This window comes from Morchella importuna, assembly GCF_003444635.1.
Source record: "Morchella importuna strain M04M26 chromosome Unknown Morimp01GS033, whole genome shotgun sequence".
Taxonomy (NCBI): domain Eukaryota; kingdom Fungi; phylum Ascomycota; class Pezizomycetes; order Pezizales; family Morchellaceae; genus Morchella; species Morchella importuna.
Window position 1 is genome coordinate 87,309 of NW_025763430.1, and position 10,543 is coordinate 97,851.

Genomic DNA, 10,543 nt, shown 5'->3' on the forward strand with positions numbered 1-10,543 from the left:
TAAAACTCAGGCTTCAAAATGCCAAGCCCCACCCCTGACATGACCAAGGCCCTGGACGCCCTTGGAATTGGCAACCTCGACCAAGAACTTGTAGGCATAGCCAACAATACCGCCCTCTCCGCCCTCACCATCGCCATCCTGGCCAACCCCAACACCTCGGACGAAACCAGACTCGTCATCACCCTCCTGTGCGGCATCGCCAAACAAAACGCAACCATGGCAGGCGATATCGCCTCCCTCCAACAGGACCACGAAGACCTCCAAGAGGAGGTCCGCCGCCACCAGCGCTCCCCCGACCCCCGCATCCTCAACCGCCTCGATAACATCAACTCCCAACTCCGCAACACCCAGGCCCCCACAGCCCCCCCTGCCCCCCCCAGCCCCAAAAGTAACCACCACCCACCCTTCCCCCCCAACCCCAGACCCTCCTCCTACGCCGACGCCATCAGATCGGCAACAACCCCTCCCGCACAACCAACTAGGCCACAAAGACGACGCGGGAAAAGGAACGAAAAGGCTGCAGGATCTCCCCCCAAGGACGCACCCCTTCCGACCTATAAACGCCGGTTTTTCGCCACAAAGACCACACCCACCCTCATCCCCGATTCCGACCGCCTAACAGCTGAACTCCCCATCCTCTTTGGGCAGTTCCTAGCGAGACAAGGCCTCGTCGCCCCTGCCACCGCCCTTTCAGTCACCATCAATGCTAAAGGCACAGTAACCATTCTCGCGGCCCCGACAGTCTCGAACTCCACCTTCGCCCCCTTCTATGACAGCCTCACCGCTATACTCAACCAAAAAATCCCCACCCCCGACAACCTCTACACCTCCTTCCGCCCCGCGCCTGACACCATCGACGTCGCCGTACACGGGGTCCCCCTATACAGCATCCGCGACAAACCCACGCTACAAGCCACCTTTCCCGAAGCCGTCCGTCTAGCCACAGGCATCACCCCCTCATCCTGCAGATTCCTCGTCGCCGATGATACAACCCGCAACGCCAAAACCTCCTCCACCATCGTTATCAGTGTCTCCCGCTCCGAAGCCGGCGTCATCGGTACAACCATACGCCTCTTCTCCCGTCCCCGCCGGTGCGCCATCATGTGGTCAGCCTCAGCAGGAACCCAATGCTCCCACTGCTACAAGTTCGGCCACGTCATCAAAGGATGCAAACAAGAACTCCCAACCTGCCCCTACTGCACTCTCTCCCACACCAAAGCGGAACACCGCTGCCCCGTCCCAAGCTGCCAGGGATATAACACATCAACAATGGACTGCTGCGATGTCTCACAGTCCAAATGCTCTAACTGCGGAGGCCCTCACTCAGCCTTCGTATCCTCCTGCCCGCACAAACTCGCCCTCCAGAGACAAGACTCGGCCAATAACGGTATGAGAGACGGAGGCCGGATCTTCGCCCCAATTGGCTCCCCATCCACTCACCCCGACGAAGAAGCCACCGAGATTCCCCAGACCTCGGTGACGGAGATGGACCTCAACAACGCCTAAATGTTAGGAGACCTCAACAGTCCCCCGACACCATTTCTACGCATCATACAACATAATTGCGCTGGGAGCAATAATGTCTTCATATCCCTCTTCTCCTCCCTCGCAGTCTCGAAAGCCCACGTTATCGCGATTCAAGAACCCCCCTATTCAAAGGAAAACCCCTCAACGCCCCCTCATTCACACTGTACTCCCCCTCCCCATCCAACGCAGAAGACAAGATATCCACCTGCACCTACGTCTCCAATCACCTCCTCGAACGCAACTCAGTAACAGCTACCCCCTCCCACAGAGGAGACCTCATCTCAGTCAACCTTTTCCTACCAACCTCCCCAAACTCCCACTCCACCTTCACGATAACCAATATCTATAACAGACAGTTATCCAACTCCTCGAGATCGATCAGCCCGATTGAAATCTTCACCCATACCCCCAACCCCCTCATCGTAGTGGGGGATTTCAACATCCACTCCCCTGCAGCGGACCCCATGAGGAACTTCTCCGACGGGGAACTTCGCCTCTCAGGGCCATACATCCATTCCGCCACAACCAACAACTTCTCACTCCTAAACTACCCAGGCACCTACACCCGTCTCTCCCCGGACCCCCGGAAAAGACACGGAGTAATCGATCTCGCCTTTGCGAACGCAAGAGCCACCTCCCTATTCAACAAATGGCAACCCCTCCCCGAAGCCATTGGCTCCGACCATAGAGCCATCGCCATTGCCTTCGCCCTCCCCAACACTGACTTCACACCCATTATCGGCCCCAACTGGAAACTCACAAACTGGCCAAGCCTCCAACCCGCCCTCCAGAACCTCACAGTCCCCAGCCCCAACCCTTCGACAAGCCTCGACGATTGGTTCGAACAATCGCTGCAAAAACTCACAGATACCCTAAAGAGCCACACCCCCTCCAAAACAATCACCAAATGGTCGAAACCATGGTGGAACCCCAACATATCCCAACTCCGCACAATCTACCACTCCGTCCACCGCGACTTCAGAAGAGGCCTCAGCCCCCCCTTCGAAGTCAAAGCGGCGAAGAATGCCTACTTCAATGCAATCAAAAACGCAAAACGCACCCACTGGAACTCCTTCGTGTCCAATGCGGCCACCGGCGATGTCTGGAAACTAAAAAGAATGGCAACAAGAACAGAAGACAGAGTCCCGTCCCTCCCCAACTCCCCCACCCCCGCACTACTAAACCAGAATCTCGTCAAAGCATTTTTCCCGCCCAGACCAGACACTGGCTCTCCCCCCCCCTTAACTTCGCTCACGTCCCGGACATCACCCCCGAGGAAGTAAGAACCACCCTCCTCCCCACCTCTAACCTCTCTGCCCCGGGCCCAGACACCATCCCCTATTCAGTATGGAAAGGGGTCCATAAAGCCAACCCACACATCATCCCAGCTCTCCTAAACCCACTCCTGAAAAGCGGCTATCACCCCCTCTCCCTCAAAAGAGCAAACGGAGTTATTCTGGCAAAACCGAACAAAGCCGACTACACACTTCCCACCTCCTACAGAATAATCGTCCTCCTCCAAACCTTTTCCAAAATACTCGAAAAGATCGTTACCCTTCGCCTCGCATCTATCGCCAAAGCGGTAGGCCTCATCCACCCCCACCAATGCGGATCAGTAGCCGGCCTGTCCACGGCAGACGCGGTCACTACCCTCCTCCATGAGACCAAAGTCATGCAACACGCTAAACTAAAAGTCTCCACCCTATTCCTCGATATCAAAGGTGGCTTCGATAACGTCGTCAAACACACCCTTGCATCCACCCTCGCGGCCAAAGCCACCCCCCCATACATCATCAACTGGGTCCTGTCATTCCTCTCCGACAGGCATATCACCCTCCTCTTCAAAGGCTCCCCGAGAATCCCAACCCCCGTTCAAGTCGGAGTTCCCCAAGGCTCCACCATATCACCCCTCCTCTTCGTCATATACATGAACATCCTCCACCTACACGACCCCTCTTCAGGACTCACCCTATCCTACGTCGATGACTTCGCAGTGACCGTGGGCTCCCCCAGCTACCAACAAAACATCCTCATCCTCGAGAAACACTTCAAGGCAATCACAGCCATCACGGCCGCCCAGAACACCACCTTCTCAGTCCCCAAAACCGAACTCATGCACTGGCGTACCCCCAAAGACAAGGGGCCGATCTGCACACTCCCCATCACCCTCGATAACCAGATCTTCCACCCAGGCCATCAAGTCAGATGGGTCGGATTCTGGCTATCCCCAAACTTCAACCCAAACACCCACTTTATCCGCCGCCTAGCCTCCGCCCAAGCCAGCTTCGGGATCCTTCAGAGATTCTCCTCCCCTGGCAAAGGCCTCTCCTCATCCAACTGCAGGAAAATCGCCCTGCTTGCCATCCGCCCAATGCTCACATACGGCGCATCCGTCCTAACACCCACCAGCTCCATTAAGGCGATGAATAAATTCTGGAACTCAGTCCTCAGATGGGCCACCGGCTGCTTCAGGGCAACCAACCAACGCGTCCTCTGGGCCGAGGCACACTGCCCCCCACTCATCAACTACATCCACTACCTGAAAACAAAGTTCGCCATCCGCGTCCTTCTCGCCCACCCCCTCAACAATCCAGTGACAGGACGCTGCCACCCCTCCTTCCCCACACTGACCCCCGACAGGGTCCCTCCCACACAACCCTCCTCCGTGGCCGCCCCAACCCACCTAAGAAGTGGAACTCCACGGCAACAAAGGGAGTAGCCCACCTCCCCATCGAACATCTCTGCCACCTCCTCCAACATCCAGTCACAAGAGGAACAGATCACAAACTCCTCCCAAAGCTAGCAAAACAACAAATGCTAGACAATTGGGCACACGACTTCCCAACACCCCCCTACTACTCCTTCCCCTCACCACAAGCCCTGAACCCTTCATGGACCTACATAAATTCACGGCTACTCGAATCCACCAAATGAGAGCCCAAAAAAGCTACCTCAGAGGCCACAAATCTTGGCTCAACCTCCACCTCTCCGAAAAGTGCAACAGATGCGGCGAGGCCCCTGAAACCACCGAACACGCCATCCTCCTCTGCCGAGCGAAAGCAACCCAACGCGCCCAACTCCTCCCAGGAATCAAAACCCTCGAGGAGATCTGGAGTAACCACACCAACACGCTAGCTCTAGGAGCCTTCATCACCGCCACCAAAACGAACTTCCCCAGAAAGGAACACATCTCCCCCCTCCTTTCTGGATCTGAGACATCAAGTGCCCTCAGCTCTCCCCCCTCCACCACCTAGCCACTACAAAAGCCAACCCAAATCAGGGCACTCCACACCCACAAAAGACCCTCAAGGGGCAACAGGTTATTTGAAACCAGCAGGAAGATTTCTTATGTCGGATACGGGCCGCCAAAGCGTCAGTTTTTCCTTGCAGTCACTAAGTCAGTTTGTTAGTTTGTTTTGCGTCATGCTTTTCTCATTGCTTTCCTTTGTTCATCTGGGGTCGTGAATTTCAGTTTCTAAGTCGGGGAGAGGTATTTTTATGCCATAGTCTAAGACTGCATGCAGAGTTTTGTACCTAGAATTAATTAAAACTACATGATATAAAAAAAAAAAAAAAAAAAAAAAAAAATAGGGCATGAAAAGCCTTTGCTAATAACCTGACGTTAAAATCTTTTTTGATATTGAGTAGGCTATATGAATGAATAATGCAGCAAGGGCGGTAAACCAATTGACCGAATCAATAAATAGCGTTGTTATAAATGATGGCACAAGCACCAAGCTAGAACAAATACGAATGATATGACGCAACGAAATGCGGTAGTAATGGCTGTAAAAATGGGAGATAAGACACCCCCGAAACTCTCACACCACCAAACTTCATGGACAACTTAACCTCCAAGAGTATGAAAAGACGTAAAGAAAACCGTGGTAGAGATATCGATATGTCGGAGGAACTAAAAGGAAAGAAACAAAGAAAACAAACCCTTTTGTAGTTCATTAACCTGTTAGAGTAGATAGGTAAAAGAGACGTTCGATTCTCAAGGATCGAAAGTAGGTAAGCCGTAGATGTTAAGAAGAGATAAGCAAGTAAATAAGGAAAGAAGAAATGAGTAAAGCTACTAGATTTCTGCAGCCTCAGCAAATGCTTTTCCCTGTGCTCTAGCATATGCTTTCAAGGCGCCCCGTAATTGGCTGTTTTGCTTCTGAAGCTTCGATTTCTCTTCGGTGACACTCCTGATTTCGACTGATAAGACCTCTAGCTGCCTTGATTTCTCTCCCATAAGAGCCAATTTCGACATTGATGACCGGTAGCTGGCTTGGGTTTTCTTCTTTTCTGCGGCGAGATCTTCGGAAAGAGTCGCGTTACGCTTCAAAAGATCTAGAGTGACCTTTTCATGCTCAAGCTCAGAAGACGAGGGCAATCTGTCATGTCCAACTCGTAAGGCCTTCAGCCCGGACATCGCAATCTCCTCTAATAGTCGCCCATTCTTTGTTTCAAGACGTTTTATCTCTACTTGTGCCGTATCAATGCAGTTGTTTGCTGAGTTTAACTCTGTCTTGACGGCCACAAGCTCTTTGGCGAGAACATGGCTCTCTGCGTGGAGAATCTTCGTGTTCTCTTTCGTGGATTCGCATTCTTGCCTCGCAGCTATTAGTTCGCATTTCAGGTGGATGTTGCTATCCTGGAGTATCTTCTCTCTAAGAGCAGCCGAGACGATTTCGTTCTTCAAGTCCACAACGAGGTTCTTATCGGGCTTCTTCCTCGCCGCACTTGGGTTCACGGAAACGACGAGCTCTTTTGCACAGCGTGCATTAATGTCATTTAAAACCTCCATCTCCGCCCTCCATGTCTGCAGTTCCTTGCTTGGCGTTGTTGACTCTTTACCGGCTCGGATGCTCTCCATCTCCATCTCCAAGATGGACTTCTCCATTGCGGAGCCATCCCTCCGGGCGGCCGCCAGATCGTTTTTCGGGCTAACATTTGCAACCCTCAGCTCCTCACTCAACGCCTTCGATGCTTGTAGCTCTGCCCTCAACACTGTCATCTCCTCACTGGCCCGGATCCCGTCCATCTCCATCTCAGAAACACGATCCTGCATTGCCACATTCAGTCTCAAAGCAGCTTCCAACTCTTCCACCGCGCGTGTATTCGCAGACTGCAGTTCTGCGCTGCTCGCCTCCGCCATCTGCAGTTCCTTCCTTAACTTCACCAGCTCTCCTCGAACCCCAACAAACTCCTCGTCCGCGCGAATACCCCTCATATCCAGCTCCTGATTCTCACCCACCAGTCTCGCCACCTCCGCCCTCAAAACACCCAACTCATGCCGTACCGTCCTAAGCTCCTCCGCAGCGCTCTCTCTGTGTACGTGCACACTCGAGAGCTCAGCGGTCTCAGACTTTGCCAATGCCAGTGCCCCCGCTGGTTGTTCGACCCGTTTGTTCTTCTCCGCTAGGCGATTGTTCTCCGCACTCAGTCGCGAAATTTCGACCGTCAAGCGGATATTCTCGCCCGTTAGGCGTGCCGTCTCCGTCTCTGTCGCTTCCTTCATGTTCACAGTGCCCAGCGTGCTGGCGCTCTTTCGTTTCGTCTGTTTGTTCCGCATTGCGAGTATGGAAGATGGACTGATGGTGGAGAGACCTATCTACGGGGGTGTAATGTTATATGACTACCTTATATGCACGCCGCTTCTCACTGATCGCTTCGAAACCGCTGGCTAGCGTGTTTGCTTCTTTAGAGTAATCATACGTGTGTGGGTGTGTGTGGGAGGCCTAAATATGCAACCCTAACCCTAACACTGACTACTAATTCTATTACAGAGGGCGCGGCTGGGGAAGTGAAAATTTTTGAGATGAGCTCTAGGTTATGAGTTGTTTCGATTTACAAAGTGTCTTTGAAGAAGTGCAACGACGGAAATGGCGGCATAAGAGAGGAGCCTTACTTCCCGACGGGGGACTCGATGCGCTACAATATTACCTTACTAGGATTCTCAAGAGCTGCATTACTAAATGCAGGCATTCAGTAACCGCCTGATAGCGTGTAAACTTGATATTGACCAGTCAATAAGCGCCCCCAAGTGCTGCCTGGAGGTCATATCAGCGCCCTAGTGCTGAGGATAGGGTTGAGATAGGGTGCAATATACGTTTTTAGGCAGAATAGCTGAGCGGCTCTGCTGTGAGCGTGTTTTAATTTTGTGGGTGATATACATTATGGGAAACGTAGCGGAGGTCAGAATATCGATAACTGGCCTAAGAATGGCCCCTAACCCTAACAACTAACAAAACCAAACCCTGATGAACTGGGAGTGACGATGTTCTAGTCTCGTTGTGAGCGACGTCTATCCGCGAATGGACTAGCTAATTCGTTGATAGTCCGTGGTCATCACTCGCTCGTCTATTCATCAATAGATGGTAACATTCAGGACATTAAAGTTGTCAAGCCATAACAGCGGAAGAGATTTGGAGTACTTTACGTTCGTAAGCTAAGTTTCCATTGGGTATTTTTGTAAGTGGGGTAATCACCAAAGATAATCAACTGCTGAACGTTGTTGGAACTTTGGGCCAACCAATAGTCAGTGGGTCTTGTATGAGCTGGCCCCTCCAATAGATGGTGTTCACGGGGAGACCAGATATGTTTTCTGTTTGTGTATTACAAAGGCATCAGTACATGGGCCTCGATCTCAAGTATCGCATCTAAAGCTATGAGGCACCCATGGGCGGATTCTTTTTCATTAATGTGTATAAAAGATTAACGAGGATACTTCAGGCCAGAGCTCTCCCTTCTCCACATATTTATGTTAACCGAGCGTGACATTTAGCTCTCGCACCAAATCTGACTAACACAGAGAGCCCACATAAGCTCCACTCAGTCAGGTGCTCATCCTTCCGATTTAAATACTCGGGGATGCATGCCTTAATGCTACCTTTTCCGACCCAGACCTTTCGCCGTCGGTCTTGCGCTTTATTACCGTTCTATTCCCGGAAGAAATCGCCGGACCAAAGAAAAAAAAGACTTTGGCTAATCGCTTACCCCAGAGCCCTTGTGGGGGCCGAATGATTGCATTTGTTGATTGATTGATTGATTGGTTGAAATTTGATAATTCATTACTCATCATTTGATCAATTGATTACTTCATTTATCATATCCCTTAAACTGTCGGAACTTTCACTGCTTTTTAGCACTGGCGATCGCCTCAAGCAGGAAACCAGGACCCCCGGAAGAGGTTGATACAGGTCACAACGCTTCACGGCTAGATCTAGAGAGGTGCTAGTGATACCCAGAGCGGCATTAGCAACAAATGAAATCTTGATGTAGTAATACTACTGCCCACTATAGCTAACCACCCGTACCTTGAACATAGAGGAGAGGATGCAAATTCCATTCGACAGGTCACATTAAGGCGATTATTGACGTAGTAATCTGGCTATGGTCTAAGGTTGATTTGGTACATGAAATCATTACTTGAGACTTTAAATCTTAAGGAATTATGCGCGCTTGTAAACGCCAATTAGCCCAAAGGTTTGCCCTGACTGGAGTCCTAAGTCACAGCATTGATATGTATTGGTAACCTCTGGAAGAACTCTGTTGCGGGTACTGAGGCAATGATCATACATCATGTTTTTTTTTATACCTTAGACGGTCAGGCCTGATGTAAATGGGGATCACTAGGTAGCTAGCCGCATATAGCAGGTGTGATATTATGAACTCTACTAGTACGACTGGGGGTGTTTTGTGCCGCTTGAAGAGATACTGAATACACTTAGAGGACACCATAGTAGTTATCATCTTGGCCTTGCGAGTTGCGCACTTTATATCCCTATGGAGGGGAAGTGTCAATTGTCAAAGATGGCAGTACTTAGTAAATACTGTCTATTAATCTAAATACAAAAACAAGAGCCTAAAATATCCCTTAGGGCATCAGGACAAATCCTGGTCGTGTTACTCAAACCCAATACGGAAGTCGTGATATAAAAAACTATGGGTGCATAGGTCCTCACGATTTTACAGTACTAGTTCTTATCGTTAAAACCGTGATGGATCACCTCATCATGTTCAGTTCTCTGCGGTGTTTAATTTTGTTGGTCTAACACGACTTCCGTGTTGAGTTGAGTTAACGCGATTAGTAGCTGTTCTGACCGCTTGAAGGATGTAGACGGGCAGTGCAGGTAGTAGGCGGGCAGTGGTAGGACTTTGTGGGTGCTAATGGGTGACGATTTGTGGCCACCTCCGCTAGTAACTAGTCCTGAAGGCAAGCTCTGCGGCGTTCACACCAATACGGCGGTCATCGGAGTAATAAAATATCCGGCATTGCTAGTAGTGCATGTTTTAGTGCATTTTAAATCGTATAAAACGTACATATGTTGAAAGAGCGCCGCATCCGGACTAAATCATTAAACGTTTGATGGAAAAGGCCTCTATATGGTCTTGACATTTCCAGGAATATAGCCATCACGATTCACTTTCGTCGGCGTATATTAAGAGGTACTCCCACTACCATATTTCCGGTACCATCAGCTAATGTAAATGTAAGGTCCTCTGACCATGTAATTATTGTAGATTTCACACACGGAGCAATGGAAAGACCCTTAATTGCATGTAGGAATAAAGTGACTGCTTGAAAGTCATGAATCTAGTTATCCCATGGTAGGATAAAAGTTTTCCAACTAGCAACCTCGCTAATTTAACCTAGTGTGGTAATTGTTGGAAATTCTTGATTGGCCCTGTTGATGTTGCTCAGCGAGATAATTCCCTTCCTAATTGGTGCACAGGTCGCATCCTACACCCACATACGAACCGCATATAACATATGGTTGAAGAAGCTCTGTAGAGTACAGGTAGGATGTCAACCCTGCACACACCATCTTTTACAAAAGATTTCACGCGCAATCCACAGTTCGCCCCAGCAGTATGCAGCAACGAGGTCGCTAGGATTGTTTGATAGGCCAAAAGTGAGAAGTGTATGCAAGGCTGACATCCTACCCGTATAGAGCTTCTTCAACCATACTCCCAAAACTGCAAAAACTCGAAAAATTGGCTCTCTCCCGCCAGGCATTATCTC

The 10,543-nt window shown here is 50.4% G+C and overlaps 1 protein-coding gene across 1 annotated transcript; it reads right to left on the reverse strand.

Annotated features, from left to right (window-relative positions):
- Nucleotides 1-5,605: 5,605 nt before the first annotated feature.
- On the reverse strand, nucleotides 5,606-7,090 carry LAJ45_08969 (uncharacterized protein; the record flags this gene model as incomplete). Its single annotated transcript, XM_046118517.1, has 1 exon — nucleotides 5,606-7,090. One exon carries the CDS (start codon nucleotides 7,088-7,090, stop codon nucleotides 5,606-5,608), a length of 1,485 nt encoding a protein of 494 aa, XP_045968194.1.
- Nucleotides 7,091-10,543: the final 3,453 nt, after the last annotated feature.